The sequence below is a fragment of the Schistocerca americana genome, chromosome 1 (genome assembly GCF_021461395.2).
Source record: "Schistocerca americana isolate TAMUIC-IGC-003095 chromosome 1, iqSchAmer2.1, whole genome shotgun sequence".
Taxonomy (NCBI): Eukaryota; Metazoa; Arthropoda; class Insecta; order Orthoptera; family Acrididae; genus Schistocerca; species Schistocerca americana.
In genome coordinates, this window is record NC_060119.1 from 520,023,717 (window position 1) to 520,049,597 (window position 25,881).

Below are 25,881 nucleotides of genomic sequence, written 5' to 3' on the forward strand. Positions count from 1 at the left end.
ACTAGTTTGGAAATGGAACTTAAGGTGTTCAGCACTCCTTTTTCAATTTCCCCCGATGACTTGTCACCGTCACTTCAGTTGGAGGTTATTGATTTGCAAAATTCAACTTTGTTGAAAGAGAGGTACTACAACACGTTGGATTTGTCACTATGGTATCATCCATTACAGCAAAAAGTATTTACCAAGCTTCACAACAATGCCGCTCAGATCATGTGCATGTTTGGATCTACGTATTGTTGTGAGCAGCTTTTCTCAGCAACGAAAAAAGTACAAAGTAAGGAACAATCGTTTCTTCGGGATGCAACAATGAAGGCCATCCTCTGCATTAAAGCTGCGAACACTTTGACGCCTGATATTTCTGATCTAGTATGCAATTTCTTGTAAAGAAGTTGTTTCTTATTTATTTCCTAATCATCGTATTTCCTGGTGTAGCATGTCACCACGTCGTAGCAGCTAAGAGTATGAGGTTGTCAATCTTGTAAGACGCAGCTGGCACATCAAAACGCTTGCCTTGCCGCCTGCCTCAGCCTGCCGTGCCGGCCCACTCGAATGGTCACACCGAGCGACACAGCTCCCTGGAGCAGGGAGCGCTCCGCGGCTCACTACGGAGCCAACAAGCTGGAACAGCCTGCTTTAGGGGATCCTCTCCTTGGAAATCTACAGACCAGCAGTCTGACACTAGCCATTAGTGAAAAGAGCCATAGACTGTGATCCCAGTGTTGCCCACTCCTCTTCAGTTCCTATGCTCACAGCAAATACACCCTCATAAGAGTCTGACACTCTAAAGTAGTTACTTAGAAAAAGAAGACTATTCTGGTGACAATGGAGGTGCCAGCGTCCCATCTCCTTGGGGGACTCCGTGTTCACAGATGTTGTTCCACATCCAATGGTGACAGTGATCCTGGGGGTGACCTCTCTCTTTGGCTCCTCATGCCTAACCAGGACGCTATTACTGTGAAAATTCAATGGCACTGCAATGCATATTACTGTCTCTAACCAGAATACTACTACTACTACTACTACTACTACTGCTGTCATCCTATTTTGTGAACTGTGTTGCTCTTGTAAGAAATGCATTGCACTAATGACCATTCCCCAACACTTTTGAGTTAACCGTTTTTCTGACTGAACCATTCTAGCCCAGAGAGAGTATATGGAGGTGTGTGATAGTTTACATAGATGTCATCACCACCATACCACATGGGAAGTAATATCAGTGCATGTGTGAACAACCCAAGAGATACAATGTTTATTTGCGCCTGGGCAGGATAGATACATACCTTGATATGGCCACTTTAATCCAACAGCTCTTCACCGCCACTCCCTCTTTTCTCCCACTTACGGATTTTAGCACACACCATTCCCTGTTGGGGCTCTGATGTCATCTGGTAGGGACTTTCAGATTTACCAATTATTTTCCAACCTTGATCTGTGTCTCCTCAATGACAGTACCTCTATATATTTTATTGCTGCGCAAGGCACCTTTTCAGCAGTTGACTTTATGATCTCTTCTCCTACGCACATAAAAGACAAGTTGATGACATCCCCCTATCCTTTTTCCACTTTCCCACTACCTCCCTTCACCCCTGATGCTCAGGTGCGTGATGAACCTTTCACTGACTGGTATCTGCTATTGTCTTCATTCCAATTCTTACCCCGGGCATAAACCCAATGTCCATCAACAGCTACCGACTGATTAACCTCACCAACTTGCTCTACAAATTGCGATATGATAGCCCAACAATTATGCTGGGTTCTCGACACAGGAGTCTTCTGTCCTTCTATCAATGTGGTTTCTGGGAGTGGGGTGATCCACATGTGACTATCTAGTTATGGTGGAAACAGTTATTGTACAGGCTTTTTTTAGCTTCTGTCCTCTCATTGAAATCTTTTTCAACCTATGTGAGGCATACAACTCTGCTTGGTGCCATTACATTTTACTTATCTTCTGTGACTGGACCGTTCTAGGATTGCTACAGATTTTTATTCTGATCTTTTCATTTTGGAGAAAGTACAGTGCTCATCTCCCCATAGGTCGTAGACAGTGGAATCCCCCTAGGTTCCATGCTGAGCATTACATTTGTCTGTATTGCTGTCAATGGGCTCGTGACCTCAGATGGACCATTGTTTGCCGCAGCGTCATATGTTGAAAATTTTTGCAGTAGGTATAGCCGTGATCTGTATCCTTGGCTGAACACCAGTACAAGGTGCCATTTGAAGGGCTTCTGCTTGGACCCTTTCATATGACTTCTAGCTTTCTTCCACAACAACGGCAGTCATGTATATCTGTCATATACTGAGCTCCATCCTGACCCAGAACTCTTCTTGTGTACCCAGTGCATGGACACTGTTGCACAGTCACAATTTTGGGGACTCCGCATTGATAAAAAGTTGATATGGGTGCATGTAAAATTGTGCACTTCACAAAATGAAAAAACAAGTAGTACCCAATAACTGTAATATCAGTGAGTCATTGATGGGATCAGCCATTTCTCAAAATACCTGGGTGTGTAACACTTTGTAGGGATATAAAATAGAATGGATCACATTGACTAAGTCGTGGGTAAAGCAGGTGGTAGACTTTAGCGTGTCAGTAGAAAACTGGGTAAGTGCAATCATTCTACAAAGGAGATTGCTTACAAATCATTTGTGCCAAGAGTTCTAGAATAATGCTCAAGTTTGTGAGACCTTTACTGAATAGTACCAACAGGAGATATTGGAACATATACAGAGAAGAATAGCATGAATGGTCACAGAGTCTTTTGATCCATGGGAGCGTGTTACAGAGATACTTAAGGAACTGAACTGGAAGACTCTTGAAGGTAGATATAAACTAACATAAGAAAATGTGTTAACAAAGTCACAAGAACTGGCTTTAAATGATGATTCTAGGAATATACTTCAACCCGCTATGTATCGGTCACATAGAGATCACGGGGATGAGATTAGAATAACTGCTGCATGCACTGAGACATTGAAACAGTCATTCTTCGTGTGATCCATACATGACTGGGATGGGAAGAACCCTAATAACTGGTACAGTGGGACTTACCCTTTGCAGTGTACCTCACAGTGGCTTGCAGAGAATAGATGTAGATGTTGATGTATTCTCCTGTAACCCTTGCCCACCCCTGCCTGGTGCATACCCAGACCATGAATTGAATAACAATTAGCAACAGTGATCCAAACACCGAAATAGAAATATTGAAATTACCATGTCACTGGTTCCAGACAAGTGTGTTGCAGTTTAGCTAGAAAGATCCAAGCAACATCTCTCCATCCCGTATTTCATTTATAGCAAAGGTGAACCAAGTACTGTCTGTTCTCCAGTAGGGATCCAAGTCCTTCAGATGACGTCAATGACAGTAACAAAACGCTGTTATATTGTTTCTAGTGTTGTACACTCTCAAGCAATATTAATCATGTACCTGGCAAAGAATGCAGTTGAAAAGGAAATGAGAAATGAACTAGAATTTCCTAAAACACGCAAAGAGCAAAGGATGTTGAAGGATTTGAAACAATCCTAGTTGGTATGATATTGTAGTGCCTATGTTGTTCTGATTACAATGCAAAGTTCCTTTGGACACACATGCATGTCCAAAGGAACAGGCACTCCAGCGACAACAGCCGTTACAAAATCAAATTTTCATTGTCATCATTCCATTCTATAGTTGATGTTAGTCCTTATTCACAACTGCGAATTCATAAGTAGGCCTAACGTAACTACCATACAATTTTTTTTTTTTTTCAGGCCAAAATTTATTTTTACACGAAAGAGCATTCTTGAAACTACTTTTCTACATAGTTGCCACTATTGTTCAGATTTTTTTCCTAGCAGAGAACCAACTTTTTATCCCCTCTTCATAGAAAGATGCCACCAACGAAGACAGTGACTGCTGAACACCATTTTTTGTGTTGTCATAGCTGTCAAAGTGCCTCCCTCCAAAATCAGTTTTCAGTTTAAGTTCAAGAACATATGGCAGTCAGAAAGTGCAGATTGGATGGTCGAACTGCTCCCAGCTGAATTGTTGAATGTTTTGGGTGACACCTATAGAATGGGGATGCGTGTTGTAATGAAGCAACACAATCGCACACCAAAGTTTTTCCACTTTTCCACAGCATCATACTGCATGGGCAGTTTTTCACCTCTAGGAAGGAACCCAGCAAGCATAAAGCAAAAAACGGTGATTAGTGCGGGGGATAAACAAAATTTACACCAGACAATTGCAATAAATAACAATTCACTTACTTACAAACTCTTTGCTAAACACAGTGCTTTCCTGTATTTGCTCCCTATTTCATTGTTACTTACAAACTCCTTCATTTACTTACAAACTCTTTGCTAAACACAGTGCTTTCCTGTATTTGTTCCCTATTTCATTGTACTTATTTTATTCAATTTGTCTAAAGTTTCTGTGAAAACCTCACTTAATGTGGTTTAATTACCAGGTATTTTGTTCCCTTGAAGGCTTGTTATTTATTGAGTAACCTTTTTCTGTGCCTATAGAATCATTATTTTTTAAGATATGAACTTGTTTGCTGAAGGCGATATGAAATCTACATCTACACATCACAAGCCAACTGATGGTGTGTGGTGGAGGCGTACTTCTGATGTCACTATCTGTTCTCCCCTTCCCTGTTCAATTCACGAATTGTACATGGGAAGAATGATTTTTGCTAAGCCACTGTATCAGCTCCCAATTTCTCGAATTATCTCATTGTGGTCATTTCCGAGATGTTTTTGGGAGGAAGTAGTAAGTTGTCCAACTCTTCTCTTCTTGGAAAGTAATTTCTTGAAATTTTGATAACAAATCTCTGCTTGATGGTCAAAGCCTCTCTTACAGCATCTGCCACTGGAGTTTGTTGAGCATCTCCTTAATGCTCTCCACCAGCTAGAGGATGCCATAGTGAAATGTGCCTCTCTTTGTTGGATCTTCTCTATCTCTTCTATCAGTATTACCTACCTGGTAAGGGTCCCAGACTGATGAACAATACTCAAGAATCAGTCTAACAAGCACCTTGTAAACCTCTTCTTTGGTGGATGAATTACATTCCCTTAAGATTCTTCCTGTAAATATCAACCTGGAACTGCCTCTCCTGCTAGTTGTTTTATGTGATCATTCCACTTAAGGTCACTCCAGGTGGGTACCCCGAGATATTTTGTTACATTTATATACATTCAGTGTCGCTGCCAGTCCCTGCACCAATCATCAACCCTTTGTAGGTCCTTCTGCCTTCTGGGATAGCTGCCTTTGTATAGACAATCTCATCATCATCGAACAGTTGTAAAGAGATTCTAACACATTCTACTTGATCATTTATATACATTGTAAACAGTAACGGTCCTATACTTCTGTGGGGTAACCCCCCCCCCCCCCCCCCCCCCCTCCAGAAATGACCTTAACATCTGTTGATTTTGTTCTGTTAAGAGCGATGTGTTGAGTTCTGTCTGTAAGAAAGTCTTGAACAATTGCAAATGTGATGCAATATTCAGTAAGCATGCATTTTTTTTCACTAAATGGTAGTATGGGACAGTGTTCAAATGCCTTCCTGAAGTCGAGCAACACAGCATCAACCTGAGTGCCAGTGTCTACAATGCTGTGGATCTTAATGACAAATAGAGCAAACTGAGTTTCAGAAGCTTTCTGTTTGTGGAATCCATGTTGCATAATTCTACGACAGATTGATATCAGTGATATAGGCCTATACGAATGTGAACCTCTTTTATGACCCTTCTTCAATACAGGAATGACCTGTGCCTTTCTTCCAATTGTCAGGTATCCTTCATGACAGATTGTTGCTAGAAGGGAAGCAAATACTGTCACATAATCTCTGTAGAATCTTACAGGTATCTCATCTTTCCATTACAAAGTGATGGTAGTTGTTTTATTTTGTGATCACTTATCTCAGTATCTGCCATTTCGAAGTGTGTGTGATTTTTGAAAGCAAGATTTCTACTATGATCTGCTGCAATGAAACAATTTCGGAAGTCTGAATTCAGTATCTCATCCTTCTGTCATTTTCTGTTTCAATGCATAATGGTCACTGAGTGACTGAATAGATGGTTTCCTACTGCTTATTGATTTTACTTATAAGATCAAAGAAAGCCTCTTAGGGTTTTCAGTCAGATCTGTTGCCAAAATTTTACTTTCAGTGTCATTAAATACTTCACTCATTGCTCTCCTTGTGTTTATTTTTGCTTCACTCACCTTTTATTTGTCAGCTGGGTTTTAATTCTCTTGAATCTGTGATGAAGCTCCCATTTTTTACGTAGCAGTTTTCTAATACAGCTATTAGATCATGCAGGGTCTCTTCCATCACTTAAGATCTTGCTCAGACCATACTTGTCTAAGGCATATTGAATGATGCTTTTGAATTTTTTCCGGTTACATTCCACATCTTTGACCCCCACACTGAACATTTTATGTTGACTATTCAATTTGTATCATGTCATTCTTGCTAAGCAAAAATATTTTTCTATCTTTGTTAACATTCCTTATAATAACTGTAGTCATAGACACTATCACAGCCTTATGATCACTGATACTATCTATGTTAACAGATTAGGGGAATTCAGGTCTGTCAGATGCTAGGAAGTTTAAAATGTTAATGTCATGAGTTGGTTTTTCTGTCCATCTGCTTGAAGTAATTTTCAGACAAGACATTCAGAATAATGTCACACAAATCCCTGTCTCTTGCACCAGTTTTGATGGCATGACTCCGAATCTGCACCTGGCAAGTTGAAGTCGCCCCCAATTACAGCAGCTTGATCAGGAAATTTATTCATGAAATTCTGCAAGTTCGCTCTGAACTGCTCTAGCACTACAGCTGCTGATGCAGATGGTCTGTAAAAACATCCGATTACCATTTGTTACCCACCTCTGACGCTCAACTTCACTAAATTTTATCGAATTTTTTGCTGCAATAAATGTGCAACAACCATTGGCAACTACCCTATCCTTATGATAGATTTTCCAATCTGAATTTAGGACTTAGTTGCTATTCACATCCGATTTCAACCGACTTTCTGTTCCTGATACTATCTGGGCTTTATAACCTTCAATAAATTATACCAATTCTGGGGGCTTACAATGGATGCTCCTGCAGGTTACTAATAGGTTACTAATAGTACATTAACCTTTTCTATTTCTGCCGTGCAGGAACAAGCATTCTCTGAGAACAATGTTCCTCATGTAGACTACCTTCGATTTCGGCCAGCTGTTCATCACGCAATAGCAGAAGTTCAGAAATTCTCATCCAATAATTTTGTAGAATTGTCTGAGCCTCTGATTAAACCTTCCACTCTGCTCTAAACCAGAGGATCATGATTGACCCCGGGTACAATGCTACAGATAGTGAGTTAAGCCTGCACCTTGTGTGCAATGCTAGTAGTCTTCATCAAACCAACCATCTGCCTGTAGGAATGACATTAGCCAAGAGTTGCAGCCAGTATGCTTGATAGTCACTGTAAGAGCCGCCTCTTCATTTTGGATGAGACCCCCCCCACCCCATATCAGGTACACACTGGCATTCTTTCCTGACCAGTGTGCTGTTTCTCTGAGGGGCCCTATTATTTGCCCAACATTGGAGTTTCCAATGACTAGCATATCCGCTGTGTGCACTTTTCTGGACTTGGTTGGAAAATTGTTCGCTGGTCAAACAGGAGAAACATCCGGTGCTCGCTCAGAAGTTTTATCAGCACTGGGTAGCACATCTTACCTGTTGTTAAGGTGTTAGGAGTCAGTCATGCGGCCAGTTCCCACCTTTGCCTTCCACCCAGAGATATGCAAACCCATAACTGTCCATAACTCACTCTGGAGTCCAGACAGACCAGTCAGATGTTGCGTATCAGAAGTCTCAGTGACAGTCGGTGTCACCAGTAGATTCCAGTGGCACCAAAGGTCTCAGGTCTCTGATGTCACAGTGTCTCCACATCTTTGAGCAGTAACCAGAGGCCTGTTGACTGTGGCCAGTTTTCCACGTGTCCACACGCACAACAAGCACCATTCCTATCCATATTGTACTGTGTCAAAATCTGTGTGAAATCTCAAAAAATACAAACAAATTGATTTGGACTTACTGGGAGTGAACGAGCAGAGCCTTGCAAAATCAAATGACACTAGTGTTACTGATTGTCTGATGCTACAATGTAAACTGGGATTTCACAAAAGCTACTGCAAGAAACAAATGAGCACGCTCCAGATTCAAACACACTAGTGAATCAGATAGAAACACAGGTTATTTACACACTGTAACAGATGCTTGTTTAAAAATAAGGCACTGCACTAAACTAAACACTGTGTACTAATGCAAGTTGCTGGCACTGGCCATTGCTGGTGCTCCCATTGCTGGCGATCCTCCTGTCTGGGAGGCATTGTACATCCACACTTACCAATGAATTCTCCTTGGTGGGCTCACAATTCTTTGATGAGATCATGTATGGCAAGCGCGGGGTGCTAAGCTGTTGCATCACCTACATTCTCTCCTGTGCTACATTCTCTTATTGCTGGACTATCCTTCCTTTTCTTACACTCTTTCTCATGGTGGAGCCTTTGATGCCGACCCATCTGTTTTCTTTGATGTATCTTCCTTTCTTGAAATATTCTTTCATTTGTCAAGTTTTGGGTGAAGTAATATGAGATCCTCTTCTGTATTGACCTCCATTTTCCAAATTTTTTTGTAGAATGGACCGGCTGGGGAAGAATTCCTTAAGTAGCACCTATTGAAGATTGCATGTGCAAAATACCTCCAAAGGCTCATATTTGCATTCAAAGCCAACACGACAGCCAGTCTAATGTGGTGGTGTCATTATGTATCCATTCAGCTGAACCCCCGGACAACACAGGGGCCATACTGCTGAGCTAGTAGCTCCCCATGCATGCCAAGGAGTAGATGCCCACCTTTCTTGGCCATGATAGCATTCAGTAATGGCCATTGTGCCAGATGGCCTTTGCTTACACCAGTGTTGTGACTGTGGGGAGAGCCCGTGATCAGATTAGGTGCCATCAGTGCGAACAATTCAAACAAAATTCATATTAAGTTACACCAAAACAATAGCTGTTCTGATCTGACCATCTCTTCCGACAGGAATCAAAACTTAGATGTCGACAGTTACAGCACTACTGCTTTCTCTACCCTGGCTATCCCATGGGAAAAGGAACAAACCAGATGTCAAGAAGTGAAACAATTTGTTCAGTACTTAGTACAAACTGATGGGGATACTTTTATTGTGACAACTGATGGGGATACTTTTATTCTTATTGGAATCATCTTTCACTGAGATCTTATGGCTCCAGGCAAGGAGCAACTGCATAATCTTCAGCTGCAGGGCATCCATTTTGTTCAACACATCCAAAAAGGTGTCAAAGATAATGGAACAAGTACAGACACTTTTATCTTAGCCCTGGAAAGGAATGTCCTCATACCTTGGTGGTGAACTAAAGTTGCAATAGAGGCAGGCAAGGGCAAATTTAACAGGATGAATTGCAAGTAGTCAGGGGCGCACAGAACCTAGAAGCTGCCAAAAGACCCAATACACCAACCAAACTACTGACCGACTAACCAACCAACCAACGGTCATTCTGAACGAAATCACAAGCAAGGGAAAAGGTTGCAAGTGAATCACCATCTGACAGCTTGTTACCAAGAGGCCACTTCGATGGACGGCAACACAATGGGTGGCGGTGACAACAAACTTTCGATGAGATACCAGTAGCTATTAACCTCTCACAGAATGGAGCCTTTGTTCACTTTCCACACAGTTGGCTCACTGTCGTCCCAACGGCTTCAGCTCGGTGCTCCAACTTCCTCCCAGCACTATCCAAACAAGATATGCATGCCGCAAAAATTCAGCCCACTGGCCATGGTGCAGCGATAGCATCACTGGACGACAGGAGGAGAAAACGAGCAGTGGAAGTTGCCCAGAAAAGAAATCGATACTAGCTGACACAGCTCACTCTGGAAAAAGTTTTTCATGGTGTCCAGTGTGATGTGAAACTTTGTCCCACCACCAATGAGGTCCTTGCGATGATTCCACTTTGGTCATATATCATCCTGCCACATGTCGGACCGAAAATGTGGTAATTGTGAATAACTACCTTTGTGTGTCAATTGTACAGACACCTGTCCTCCATGTTCACCAGTTTGCCGGTTCATCAAAAAAGGATAGGAAAATACAAAAATTTAAGTCTACTGACCACCTGTTGTATACTGAGGCACGAAAAAAGTATGAATGCTTACATTCTCTTGATATGATGGCCAATTATGTGAACATACAGCCATCACTCCCTCTACCTCAGTTTTGCCCCAAACAGTTCTCCCAGTGCACTCCTCTCTTAAAGTTCTTGTGGCATCATGATCGGGAACTGCTTCTTACACATGGCTGGAGCAGCAGCTTCCTCCTCCGACGTCTACCAGTGACAAGACTCCCTTTTAGGACCCTCTGCCCCTCCTTGAAACTCACTGATAAGAGGCCCTACGCCAGCCAGTGACTGAATGAACAATGGCCTGTGGGTACCAGGGCTGTCTGCTCATCATCTGCCCTCACACTGGTCACAGATAGGCCATTGCAAGAATCCAAGCAACCAAAGGCCATGAAGAAGAAGAAGAAGAAGAAGAAGAAGAAGAACAAGGAGGTTACTCTGGTGACCTAGAGGCACCAAATTCCTCCATGCTGTTGGAATCTGAACCAATGCCTATTGATGTGGGTCCACCACCATTGGTACAGGCAGTGATCTTGGGGTATGACCAATCCACCTAGCCTCTTCACACCCAACAAGGATGTGATGCATTTTGCCGAAATGTGCTGGCCCTGAGAAGGCATCTGGAAGGTTCTGTACATTAGTTCATACAGGTATGGTCTGACAGCTCATTCCCCTTCATACCACATTGGAAGAAGTGCGAGTGCGGGTGACCTTAGCAAACCCCATTTGCATAAGCCTCCAGGCCATTTACTTGGTCACGTAAGCTCTCCTTTCCCCACTTTTCTCCTTCTTTGGGGGGAGAGTATCACTTTGTCTGGTAGGGTCCTCCTACTTAACCTCCTACTTCATACCAACCAAGATCTGTGTTTACTCAATGATGGTACTCCGACACACCTCAGTGCTGCCCATTGCATCTTTTCAGCTATCAATCTAATGAGCCACAGTATCATGGCTGCACTGTATTGCCGCTGCATTACGATCTTTATGTGACAACAGTAACTTTCTGGTGGCCCAGTCACTTCCGTGCCATCACCAGATCGACTGACAACCACATTAGGCACTTAGAAGAGTTACTGGCAGTTGTATGCATCGGCTGTTACATTTGCCCTGTTTCTGTCAGATCGCATTGACAAGGTTGTGCAAGCCATCTCCTGCATGATCATCCACATTGCAGGAACTGGTATTCCCCTTTCAGCAGCTCCCCTCCATGAGGAATACGTTTGTGACCATTGATGTGCTTCAGACAAAGGCACACATGCCTGGGTTCAACCGTGGTTCCATAGACAACCACAAACATTTTTTGATGAGGGCATTGACCATCTGGTCCCACAATGAGATACATGTGTTAACAGTTATGGTGATTAAACAGTTTACTTACTTTTTTCCATCTGTCTTGTTTTCATTTTGCTACTCCTTATATTTTGGATCTAATAGCAAATAGACCTGATCTCTTTGATGATGTTCACTGTGAACTGTTGGCTGTCAAGAGGGCAATGCATGAAGCCTTTGTAGACTACCATATCAAAATATTATCGAAAGATTTCTCTTAAAACACAAAGGAATTCTGGTCGTATATAAATGCTGTTAGTGGTACCAAAGTTGATGTCAAAACAATCGTGAACGAGACAAGGACTGAGAATAGTAAAACAAAAGCAGAAATGCTAAACTCCATTTTCCAGAGTTCCTTAACAAAGGAAGTATTGCCCCTATGTAATCCTTCTGCCACTGCATTGGTGAATGTTGTAGATTGTCAGTAGTGTTGAATGAGCCCAATGAAACCCCTCTCAGATTCTGGACCACATTTGAGACTGAATTAGCCCCTCTTTTAACCGTAATATACTGTAAATCCCTTGTAAGTAAAAACCATGTCCAGTAACTGGAAGAAAGCACTGGTCACAGTTGTCTGCAAGAAGGGTCGCAGAATTGATGCACAAAACTAGTGTCCAATATCCTTTACGTCCATTTGTTATAAGAGGATTGAATGAAAAGTAATCCCTTCACCTTCGTTAATTGGGTTTGGGTGGGAATATTTAAATAAATCAAATGCAGAAATAATCCTTGGAATGTGATCTTTAGTTACCAGTATTCACTTTTCCACATAATCACCAGCCAACTGGATACATTTCTGCCAATGATGAACAAGTTTTCTGAAGCCATCATGGAAGAAGTTTACTCTGTCTCACAGTGCTCTCAGCGTCTTCTTCAGAAGCATAATCATGTTCCCGCAGATCGTCTTTCATTATCGGGAACAAATGGAAGTCAAATGGTGCTAAATGTGCGCTTTCATTTCACGAGTCAGCATCCGTGGTACCCATCATGCACAGATCTTCCAACAGCCAAGCAAAGCAATAATGTGACCCACATATTCTTGTGAAATGCCGATTGTGTTTGCAATTTCTCTCTGAGTGATAGGATGATCGCCTTGAATCAGTCTGTCAACATTTTGCTTGTGAAACTCGGTGGTTGCTGTCACGGGACGTCCAACTCTTTGTCACTCATGTTCCCTCCTCAGCATCTTTAAACTTAATCTCTCAACGACGCACAATACTCACATCAACACAAGCACCATAAACTGCACGCAGTAAACTGCCACTAGAATGAGTTACTACATATGCTATTTGTCTTACTGCTGTAGCTTATGTTTTTGTGTATATTGCAGAGAAATAAGGATGTTTCACAATTAGTTGTTTCTGTCAGCAATATCCAACAGTGTTTCATAAATTCATGTTTTAGACAGCTTTTTCTTCAAAATGACTTGCCCATATTATGTTCGGTTGTTAATTTAAATTTTATTTGGTTGAACACACTGATGTTCTTCTTCCTCTTCCTCTTCTTTAATGTTCGACACCAAAAGTTTGTAGTAGTGTGCCAGTGCACTTTTCTGTCTACAGACCTCTTCATTTCCGATATGTAGAGCATTCCAAGTTGTTCATAATCTGCTGTGTATACAACAGACATAGTAGTCATCCCTAGCAATTCCTTTCCTCAGTAGCTCCTTCTCCTAATGTTCCAGTGATGTTATTGTGTCTTCAAATGCCCGCATCTCGTGGTCGTGCAGTAGCGTTCTCGCTTCCCACGCTCAGGTTCCCGGGTTCGATTCCCGGCGGCGTCAGGGATTTTCTCTGCCTCGTGATGGCTGGGTGTTGTGTGCTGTCCTTAGGTTAGTTAGGTTTAAGTAGTTCTAAGTTCTAGGGGACTGATGACCATAGATGTTAAGTCCCATAGTGCTCAGAGCCATTTTGTCTTCAAATGTGTGTCTTCTTGTTTGGATGTGCCTCCAGAGAGATTTGGTTTTTTGTATTATTGGCAGAATCTCATCAATGGTAATTATCTCTCCAGCTATCTTTTTTTTCATCCTTGTGTAGAACACAATCCCCATGGCTTCTAGTTCTCTCTCTCTCTCTCTCTCTCTCTCTCTCTCTCTCTCTCTGTGTGTGTGTGTGTGTGTGTGTGTGTGTGTGTGTGTGTGTGTGTTTCACACCCGTATAAGGCCATACTCGTAACAAATGCTTACATGATCAGTTGATTTACAGTTCAATTATTATTTGTATTGGGTGTGTGAGTTAGTTCTAGGTTTTTGAAAGTCCGTCAGTAATTGTGTGAGAGAAGGCTGTCTATCATCAGTGTGGCTGCTTTTCAAGTCCATTCAAAATGGTTGGTGGGAGCCTGTTACTGTAAGAACAGTGATTGTGTTTGTTGTAAAGTAATATTTGCTGCTGTCAGTCAGAAAGTCAATAAAGGAAAATTGTTACTGTAGGCAGCAAATGTTGTAAAATAACAAACACAGACATTGTTTTCTTTATTACTGCCATGATTATTTTTAACTTTGGAATACTACCTGTAATTTCATTAAGCCCGTTGGTGCCAGCATGATTTAATCTGATGTTATAACCTTTTGATTTCTTGTTTTTAGTCTACTTATTTTTGCTGAACACTATTTTTTCATGATGTTTGAGTGATGACTTCTTTTGGTTTCTGATTTTATGTCAACAGCTGATTATGTTTGGTCATTCCTGGTTTGATGTTAGTTTCCATTTAATGTTATTTGTATTTGTATGTTGGTAAAGAGCCTTTCCACCAGTGTAGTAACTATTTTAAAAATATGGATACCCACAATCTTACTTCACTAATTTTAGTTTATTGTCTGTCAGATTTGAACATTACTTCTCTAAGTGATGACCCACAAAGTGAACACATGTTCTCAGTCATTACCATAGTATGTCTTGGCAAAACTGCAAGACCTTCTTCTGTGTACTGGTGGCAAGTTTCAACTTCTCCTTTCTCACCACCACCACCACCACCAACAACAACAACAACAGCGACATAAATATGGTATCGTGCTATAAACGCTCTCATTACAGTTGCCTACATTTGAAACTTATATTAAAAACAGCTCTTGAAAAAGAGTCTACCAGGCACAATGTTTCCATCTGACAAATGGCACATCATCAACATTGTCGTACACCCACACACTTCTACATCTGCATCCGTACTCTGCAAACCATCATGAAGTACATGGCATAGGGTCTGTCCTAATGCACCAGTTATTGGGGTTCCTTCCCATTCCATTCAAATTTGTTATTAACAACCAAACCCAATTCAAAAGTAATAGCAGTGTGCATAACTACAATACTAGGAGAAAGGACGATCTTCACTATTCAAGATTAAATCTAACTTTGGCACAGAAAGGGGTGAATTATACTGGCACTAAAGTCTTTGGTCACTTACCAAATAGTATCAAAAGTCTGACAGATAACCAACAAGTATTTAAGAAGAAATTAAAAGAATTTCTGAATGACAACTCCTTCTACTCCATAGAGGAATTTTTAGATATAAATTAAGAAAAAAAAAAATATATATTAAAAAAATAAAAATAAATAATAAAAATAAAAAATAAAGAAAAACAAAAAACACACACAAAAAAAATAAAGTTGTTATATTAACTTAAGTATGTTGTTAAATTAACCTAATTATGTCATGTATTGGAAAATTCGACTTGTTCCACATCATTACAAAATATCGTATTCATGATCCATGGAACTAGTATTAATCTAATCTAATCTAATCTACGTATGTATCACAGGAAGAATATTGTTTGAATGCCTCTGTTGTTATAATCTTGTTCTCAGAATTCATATGTGAGTGATTTGTAGGGGAGTTGTGGTAAATTCCTAGAGTCATCATTTAAAGCCAGTTCTTGATACTTTGTTAGTAGACTTTCTTGGGATAGTTTACATCTATTTTCAAGAGTCTGACTGTTCAGTTTCTTCAGCATCTCTGTAACATTGTCCCACGAATCAAACAAACCTGTGACTACTAATACTGCCTTTCTCTGTATACTTTTAATATCCCCCATTAGTACTTACTTGGGGTCTCTCACACTTAGCAATATTCTAGAATGGGTTGCACAAGTGATTTGTAAGCAATCTTCTTTGTAGACTGATTGCACTTCCCCATTATTCTCCCAATAAACTGACATCTGCCACCTGCTTCACCCACAACTGAGCCACTTCATATCCCTACAAAGTGTTACATTCAGGTATTTGTATGAGTTGGCTGATTCAAATTGTGACTCATTGATTCTGTAGTCATAGTATAGGCTACTATGTTTTTCATTTTGTGAACGGCACAATTTTACAATTCTGAGTATTTAAAGCAAGTTGCCAATTTTGCACGACTTTGAAATCTTATTAATATCTGACTGAATATTTATGTAGATTCTCTCTGACAGTACTTCGTTAGAGGTAACTGCATCATCTACAAAACATCTGAGTTACTATTAATATTGTCCACAAGATCATCAATATACAATATGAAGAGCAGCGTCCCACCTGAAGGTGCTTCTGCATCTTCTCCATCCAAGATAACATGCTGCACCCACCCTACCAAAAAGTTCTCAATCCTGGCACAAATTTCACTTGAGACCCCATATGATCGAACTTCTAACAGTAATATAATTGCATAGGTTTCCGCAGCCAGAGTCAGTCGGCATAAAAGTTTTCTGAGTATGGTACCGCGTCTTAATGTATAAAACTACTGCTGCTTGAGAAAAACTAACATTTTGACCACAGTTGCAGTGGCCTCCTTCTGGGCCTAATGGTGCGTTCTAGCTATGCATGTCCTTTATATTTTGTTGTTACTGTTCACTGCGCATGCCATTATGTCATAATTTTGAAACGGTAGTTAGTTTCATTGGTCACTTAAGGAAGAAGGAGAGGGAACATTATTTTAATAGGTTATTGCGGTGGAAGGAGAATGTAACCTCTGTTGTCTATTGTCTCTTGCATTATGTGCCATGATTGGTGGTCACCGTCAAATGAGAAGTTGGCTGCTGTTTACCAACTGGTGGACATCGGCCATGTGGCGGCAGTTACTCACCGTTAGTGCTCGTGCCTCATGTTGACAGTGCAGTCTGTTGGGCTCTGATTGCTGGCAGCCAAGATGGGGCAAGCCTGGGTACATCCTCCCTGTTCATGTTATTTGGGTGTTTAAGTATTTCAATGGCCTCTCTGATTTTTGCGTTTCATCATAACAGGCTGCTGGTCCAACACACAGGCTTCACTGAATTTTATTTCTTTTCCGCAATCTTGATGATGTTCTGCCACTGCAGATTTGTTGTGTTGTCCTAGACGAATATAGCACTCGTGTTCCCGAATGCATGTTGCTATTGGCCTAACAGTCTCTCCGATGTATGCCTCTCCACATTCGCATTCCACCTTGTAAATGCCTGCAGTGTGAACGCGTGCAGTGTGTAATGCATCAACCTTGTCCTTAGTGACGAAACGCAAAATCAGAGAGGCCACGGAAATACTTAAACACCCAAATAAAATGAACAGGGAGGTTGTACTCAGGCTTGCCCCATCTTGGCTGCCAGCAATCAGAGCCCAACAGACCACACTGTCAACACGAGGCATGAGCACTACCAGCGAGTTAATGCCGCTGCGTGGCCAACGTCCACCAGTTGGTAAACAGCAGCCAACTTCTCATTCGACAGTGACCACCAATCATGGCACATAACGCAAGATCCAATAGACAACAGAGGTTACATTCTCCTTCCACCGTAATAACCTATTAAAATAATGTTCCCTATCCTTCTTCCTTAAGTGACCAACGAAACTAACTACCTTTTTAAAATTATGACATAATGGCATGTGCAGTGAACAGTAACACAAAATATAAAGGACACTGCATAGCTAGAATGCACTATTAGACCCAGAAGAAGGCCGCTGCAACTGTGGTCGAAACATTGGTTTTTCTCCAGCAGCAGTAGTTTTATACACAATGACACAGTTCTAACAGTAAACATACATGTGGTACAGTCAAATGCTTTATGGAAACTGAGAAATACTGCATCTCTGTTTGTCTTGATCTGAAGCTTTCAGTATGTCATGTGAGAAAAGTGAAAGTTAGGTTTCATGTGATCAGTGTTTTCAGAATTCATGTTAGTTTAGTTGGCATGGAGGAGGTCATTCTGTTAAAGATGTTTGAGATCAGAATACATTCTAGGATTTACAACAAATTGATCTCAAGGATACTTCATGATAGTCCTGTGGATCACTTCTATATGGGATGTGATAGTGATTCCATCAGGCCCTGGAGCTTTGTTTAGTTTTAAGGGTTTTAGCTGTTTCTCAACACCACTAACACTAAAACTGATTTCACTCATCTTCTCCGTGGTACGAGGATTAAATTGGGATAACTCTCGTGGGTTTTCCTTCATAAAGGAACATTTGAAAACAGAGGTAAGTATTATAGCTTTGCTTTGCTATCCTCAGTTTCAGTACTTATCTCATCCAATAGTGACTAGACACGTAACTTTGGTGCCTTGAACAGTCTTTACAAATAAACACACTTTCTTTGGTTTTTGCGAAAGGTCATTTGACAGTATTCTGCTACAGAAGTTGTTGGAGGCTTCACACATTGCTCTCTTGACAGCCAAATGCATTTCATTCAGCATCTCTCTATCTCTAGTCCTATGCTTTGTTTTACACCTGTTATGTAGTGGTCTCACCCCCCCCCCCCCCTTTTTTTTTGCAGTGACTGTATACCATGGAGGTCCCTCCCATAACGAACTACTCTACTAAGTATATATCTGTTCAGTGTACAATCAACTATTCTTTTAAGCTTCAGCTGTAGTTCCTTTACATTCTCCGTCCCTGTGCTCATAGTGTGAAGTTCCTGATTGAGATATGACACTATCGATTTTTTAGCTTGTTTACTGAACATATTTTTTTGCTTGTTTTAGTTGTCCTTTGTGCTTTGGTAATCATTGTTGCCACAACTGTCTCACAGTCACTGATACCTGATTTGATGTGGACATCCTCAAACAGGTCAAGTCCATTTGTTGTCATTAGATCCGATATATTTTATCACGAATGGTATTCCAAACTACCTGTTCTAGGTAGTTTATAGAGAAGGCATGTAGTAATGTTTCACAGGATGTCTTATCATGACCACTACTAACAAAACTGTAATTCTTCCAGTTGATTGTTGGATGAATAATGTCTCCACTGATGATTACAGTATGATTGGGGAATTTATGTACAAGCGAACTGAAGTTTTCTCTTGAGTTTCTGGAACTATCAGGAGATGAGTCTGGTGGACAACAGAAGGATCCAATTACCATTTTATGCCCACCCATGAGATACTGAGTCTTGCTCAAACAATTTCACATGCAGCTTCAGTTTTTATCTCGGTGGATTTGAGTTTCCTCTCTACTGTGACAAATACCCCACCTCCATTTCCCATTAGCCTGTCCTTTTAATATATACCTCAGTTTTCCCCATAAATCTTCCAGCTATCAGTGTCAGGTATCAATCTGCTTTCTTTACCTAGTATTATGTAGATTCACTTCTTTTCAGGAGCCCTTTGAACTCTGCGAATGCTTCAGCAGTTAACCATTAGGGTTATAATACTCTCACCTGTGTGAGGCATTTTTTTCGATCTTACACTGATACTTTAGGGTTTCTTACAGCTGTCATTATCTGAATTGGACGGAGAGTCGCTGTATGTGCACCCCACACACACTTGACTACTGGATAGTAGCCTCTGATGTGTTTTGCACACCTGTTCCTTTTTGGGGCCCTAGGGTTCTTAACCTTATGGCTCAAGTCCAAGAAGTCGCAGCCTAGCTTGTCACAGAACTTTCGAAGTCTCCAGTTCAGTCCTTCCAATCGACTCAAAACCAAGGGGGGGGGCCACGATCAGTTCTGGGCATGCTGCTGCAAATTGTTAGCTTCATTGAAACTCGTGCTAGGCTGGTCTTTTAAACCTTTCTGCTGTCGCCGAAATGATCCAAGTATGACCTTGGTGCCCAGACAGTAGGCATCATTTGTTCTAATGTACACCACAATCTGCAGTTGCTTGCACCTTGTTCCCTCAGTGGCTGCTGGAATGTTGAATGAGGCCCCCAGGAATACACACTGAGTGCACCTGGTGTTCTCTCCTGTGCCTTGTTGCCACTTCCCTAAGGGACACCATCATTTGTCAACAATTAATAGACCCCTACCCTTTTGCGTTTGCCTCCTGGTAGCACTGAACAAAACAGGTTTTCCCAAAACAGGTGAAGTCAGTCCCACTGACTTAGTTCCTGTTGCAGTGGAAGACAGCACCTCTATCTTGTTGGTTGGGAAATCAGTATAACACCCCGAGTCTTACATGGTCCCTTTCCCCACTGTACAGGATGCCTAGATCTACCATTGAAATGTCACTTGCAGTCAAGCGGGCAGGTAAGTACAGAGCCCATACTTTGTGCAGAGCAGACAGGATTCACAGCAGAGGATAGTACTTGAGGTACCTTTGGTACTGGTACTTGACTCTCTGGAGCTCATCCAACACACCAATTTGCAGCTGCTGCCAATCATTTGACAGTAGTCAGGGCAATTTCCAGCTGCTTACGAACATTAACCAAATTATCATGTTCGAGAACAGTGGGACTGCATTGTGGCTGGTGCAGTATATTACAGGTAATTGAACAACTAACTTAAAAATAAGCCTGCTGATATCTTTTATATCTCTTGAGCTAAAAGGATTACTAATTCCTTACAAGAATTGAAACATAACGAGATTTCTGTTGAGGCAACAGAAAAAAATTACTAATTTCGTAAAACTTTTTTGAGGTTATTTATAATTATTAGTGAATTTGAATATAGAGTTAATTTATGATAAATGTAGGTAATATATAGTCTTCTTTGAGGGAAAACTACATGTACACAATATGTTGGTTAGAATATCTGCTGCATTGATTTACTACAAATTAGATTATGCACAGTACAGTGGAAACTTCCGAAAAGTCTCAAAAGTGCACATTTATTCCAATTGATATACAGTGAAATTCGGGGTGATGTGTTCTTTGACAGTAATTGTGAATCACAAATGCTGATTTGCTATGAAGTAAGTTATCCAAAAACACTTGTACTGATAACTTACAAAAATACAGTTTTGTAAGCGTCTGAAAATTCTCAAAAATAACCTATTTCTCATGTAATTATACAATGAAATTAGAGAATGTATATTTTGAACAAGAATAGGCCTGCTGTTCTTAAAGACCTTTTGACAATGACAGTAGGAGTTTACCGTGGCACTCACAAATGTTCAAAATTTCACAATATATCCAGTACAAATGGGTTTTGTCACAATCAGTGAAAGATTATGCAGAAATGATGTCAACAGTAAAATTATGTGGACCTAGAATTTCATATCGGCATGAGGAACTGTGGAGAGATTTTGAATTTAATACAGAACATCAATACTGAGTCTGATTATTAGGAACCTTAAACCACTACCACTACCTACCGCCCCCCCCCCCCCCCACTCCCCACCCTCCTCCTCCTCCTCCTCCTCCTCCTCCTCCTCCAAATACGGCAATGGTAATTCTTGTTGTCTGTATTTGAACTGACATGTCACTGGCAATTGACAATTTTTCCTAATTTGAACATTGAGCACCTGGAAATCTGCAAAAATTGGTGTCTCTATTGTGTACCTCCTTTGGAAGCACAACCATATAAACAGTAGGGGTGCGATACTGTGATAGAGTGCTGCGTTGATTTACTGGAGTTTCCTTCAAATTATGAGGAGGGAAGATTAAAGTTTAAGGACTTGTTGGGACAAATAGGTAATTTAGAGATGGAACACATGTTTGGATGTAGAAAGGAAATAAGTTATGTTCGCTTTGAAGCAGTCATCCTGGCAATTGCTTTTATCAACTTAAGGAAGCCATAAATCTTGATGGCCATCTTGGTTGGTGGTTGATATGAGCTGACAGTCCTTTGATTTTTGCGGTTTCCATGAATCATGAAAACATTTTCTAGATTGTTTACCATTGAAGAAGTCAAGGGTTGAATTGTCTTACCCTTTTACAACTACTCAGTCTCCAGTAATTTCAGTATCATTACAGCTAGGCTGATCTTGTAGATGATTCATTTGGAGTCTGCAAACCATTAAAAGAATATTTAATTCTTGAGGTGTGTAGGTGTATCACTGAGAACTATAGTTTTTAGGACAACTAATAAAAGTAATTGATGAGGAAAACAGGAATGTTGTATCATGGAACACTTATTTTGGGGGAAGGTACTTAAATTTGATGTATTTTACAGTGTAACAGGCACTTTCAGCATACTGTGCTCCATCTCTCTAAAATACTACAGGTTTGGCATAAAATATCTTGCACAAACAGATGTTACTGTTGAAATCAGAAAAATTATTTAACAAAATGGAATGTGTATGTTGTTTCAGGGTATTGTTTGTCGAGATATGCAGTTTATATTTGAAGTCCATTACTAATCTGTCAGAGCTGCTCTTTTTAAAAATATATTTATTTTGTCAGACTAATCCTGACTAACCTATTTTGCTTCTAGTTTTGGTTATTTCCCTTTTCTCTCGCTCTCTGAAAATAAACTTAAGTTGCCCCAAGAAGTATGATATATGTGTGAAATGTTGGAGTGTAGCTCACATCACTGAAGTATTTAAAATTACAATATTTTTTAATTAAATCAGTGATCATATGTAGAAAACTTTGATAATTTATGGGAAATCAGACTGTATGCCCAGGGACCTCAATACATGGTAATGAAAATTTGTAATAAATTAAAAGGGAACAAGTTGATGCAGATGAATTTAGGCTCGTTTAAAAGAAAGCTGTATGAGGTACTGACACTGAAATGTTATTACTCAATGGATGAATTCATGCAGGACAAACTGGAAATAAGAGCTGGATACAATGTGTTATATATCCCAAGAAACATCCTTACAGTGTTATTATTTATTGCAGTGCTATTATTTATTAATAATCATTTTAAACATATTATAAATTTTTGACATGTCTCCTATACGCAAACCAAATGGATTGCAAATGTACGTCATGAGATGAACAAAACACAATTCACAAATGTTCATAATGATTGTCCTGAACTATTTTTATAATATAAAAATGTTTTCAATTTTTTTGTGTACTTTCAGGAATTGGAAAGGATTGACCTGGCACCATTGTCTCGAAAGGATTGCAACACCTTACTTGTGGACCGAGGATTTCATAAAAAAAGTGAAGCAGAAACAGTGAACCGAAATGAATTTTGACGATGGTGGTGGTTTGTCTTTTGCATGAAGTCCTTCCAGTTCCAGTATCTGAAGAAAAAAGGGAAAAAAACTTTCCCATTTGGTTTCATTAAATTACTTCAATCACTGTAAATAATGTTGAATATTGGTATAAAATCTGTTTACTTTATTGAAAACAGTATTTGTTTCACTGGGTTAATCAGTTTGTGCTTAAGGCTCTGAAGGAGCTTCTGTCTTGCATCAGAAATTTAGTGTGAATGAATGATTTTTTGCCAGTTGTTATTATTTGGGCATTAGTGTAACCTGTGGCTTAAGACTTAAGGCTTTTAAATATACAGGAACCATAATAGGACAAAGGTCCAAAAAAGTGCATATCACTGTAAATCAAGTAATCCAGACATTAGACTATAGCCTTTTTCCTTGTTTCAAATCTTTCCATCTGTTCCCTTCATATCCACTCATTTTTCTTATTGAAAAATATAGTTTATAAATGAAAGTATGTTTACTTTTATCAGTTTTGACTTGATGCCATTTCCAAATTGAAAGTAAATTCATTTGATTACAGTCTTAGTGAATTTATTTGATTACAGTCTTAGTGACATGGTTGCTGAAGTGGAACTTGCGTCTGTGTCAGTAAAATTAATGCAAATTTTAAATACCGAAGAAGAATTTCATAAAATGATATGTGAATGCAGGTTGATAAACTGTATATGCTTCCATATAAAGTAGATGTTTGTAACAAGTAATTAGTGATTGTCAGCTGTAGTTTGTGACATATCATCCATGATGCAATTGGTCAGTGTCATAGTGTAGTTTACTCAGTCTCCTATTAGTATTGTGATATCTTGTTGTAGTTAATGTGCTGCATGTATTCATCCAGAATGTGTAAACCAATTACTTACAGAAACAAAATTGTCATGGTTGCCTTTATTCAAACAGTTTCTCATTGAAGCTAAGTTGAAAAATGTTTTATGTAATAAATTAATCGAGGATACTCTTGTAGAAATGGAAACACTGCACAAATGATGAATTTAGCTACATTTTTAGTTCAAAAACATTATGCGGCTCCTTCATCACACCTTTTCCAAAAACTGTTAGAAATGTTTCCCAAGTTGCACTAAAGTCCATGTGTTTAAGCTGTAGTCAGGATTTTAGATAGTGTTGAAAGTAAGCTTATTGCCAATATCATGTAGTTGTTATAAAAGAGCCCGGAAACTAATTTTTAGCACTATATAACGGTTTGTCATTTCAGCCACTGTGTCACCGTCATAGTCTTGTTTTGGCATTGCCACATTTTGCCAATCAGTGTAAAGTCTTTCTGGAAGTTGTATGTATACAATGATGTGCATTTTTCTTTTTGTAAATCACATAAATGTTAGTTCATACAGTGTCTATAATAAGGTACCCTAAGCACGTTGTGTTTTGGTAATGGTTTATTTTGTAATTATCAATGGAAAGCAACCACATTTGCTCCTCCATTAAAGCTGCAAGCTGTGATACAAACCATGTACAATAATGTAGCTGCATCAGATCTGGTGCAGACTTTTGCCTTTCTCATCTGTGCATGTGGCATAAACAAGCTTCTTTCATGTGTAGTGTTTATCATATACTGTACTGGTGAATTGTATTGTCACAATATCTGTGTGCAATTTTTACACACAGTTTTCATATTTACACAACGATAGTCGACCACTGCCCATTAAAAACTCATTTTGAAACAGTGCTCCTGAAACTAAAAATAACTTTAGAACAAGAAAGAACGCACAAACTTGTAACATAGTATTTCTCTTTACTGTATTGTGATAGTGTATACAAAATATCTTGGTGTTTTGTTGTGCATACAGTATCAAATTCGTCTTTTTCAGGTAAATGTACTTACAGACATTCCAGTTTTAGGAATATTTTGTAAATAGTCTGTTACAGGCCTATCTTCATGTTATTGTCTAATTTCCAACCAGTCACAATAAAAATGCAGAAATATAACATTTTACTGGACTTTCTTTTCTTTGGAATTTGTTATCCTCTCATGATTCCAAGGTTGTATAAAATGTAGTAATGAAAGCACTGAAATAATGTGTGTGGGGTAGTGAAATGTATGTAGATGAGGTGGAGGTAATTTGCTACAGTGAGTGATTGCAGTTTCCCGTAATGAACAGACATACAACAGGTTAGTCCAATGAAATTTCACAGCACACACACACTCTCTGCCTGAACCTCAGCCAACGTGGTAAGTGCACTGTTTCACTGGATTTTTACTGTGATACTGGGTGACGAAGTAAAGTGTGACAAGGAGCAAAGACATCCTATTATTCAATCTTGCACACCTTTCTATTTCAGCACACCCACAAAGCTGTTCTGATTTAAATTCATCTTCCAAAGTGTTGCAGTTACTGGTGGAAATTGAGAGTACATATCCAATTGCCAATTTTCAAAATAAATACAATGCTTCTGATAATAAATGTGTTGTATATTGCACTCGTGTCTTGCTGTGTTTTGTCTTGTCTTGTGTACAGTGACCATTAATTATAAAGTTTTTTAACATTTGGAACATCAAAATTACATTGATATGGACTAAATCCATAAAAGGTCTGTCTTAATGAACAGATTCCAATTGAGTGAATGTATAACAAGATTTATCTTGTCTCTGTGACATGCGTAAATAAAACACACACACACACACACACACACACACACACACACACAAACAGTGGATTATCATTACAAAAATAGTTTATAGTGACTATCATCATTCGCTGGTTCAAAAAATGCTTGTGCAACACATCATTCACCAAAGCAATTCATTACATTAAAGATTCCACTTCTTAGGCGAATGTTGGCTGAACTGTGAAGCATTATCCAAACATTTAATATTAATATCTTTTGTCTCTTATACAACCATAGCTGTACTTGTATCTCATTTGCAATAAATGTACTTATTCATGTTTATTACATATGGAATGCTCCACGGTGAATTTTAAGCCATCTATCATAGCCATATATTTGCCTCAACTTCACTTTCATTATGTTTCTTAACCTTTTTACTAGGTAATTATTCTTTCTGTTTGGATATGGGATATGAAATTTGCAAAGAGAGAGAGAGTGGAAAAATCTTGTTTTTGACTCAGCA

At 39.6% G+C, this 25,881-nt stretch overlaps 1 protein-coding gene across 1 annotated transcript in view; it reads left to right on the plus strand.

The window, feature by feature from the left end:
* LOC124605324 (selenoprotein M-like) overlaps positions 1–24,744 on the plus strand; it is a 42,099-nt gene extending 17,355 nt beyond the window's left edge. The window contains exon 4 of the mRNA XM_047136924.1: positions 22,659–24,744. Coding sequence (XP_046992880.1) covers positions 22,659–22,775 — 117 coding nt within the window. The 3' untranslated portion in view covers positions 22,776–24,744. The remainder of the gene's footprint in view (positions 1–22,658) is intronic.
* Positions 24,745–25,881: the final 1,137 nt, after the last annotated feature.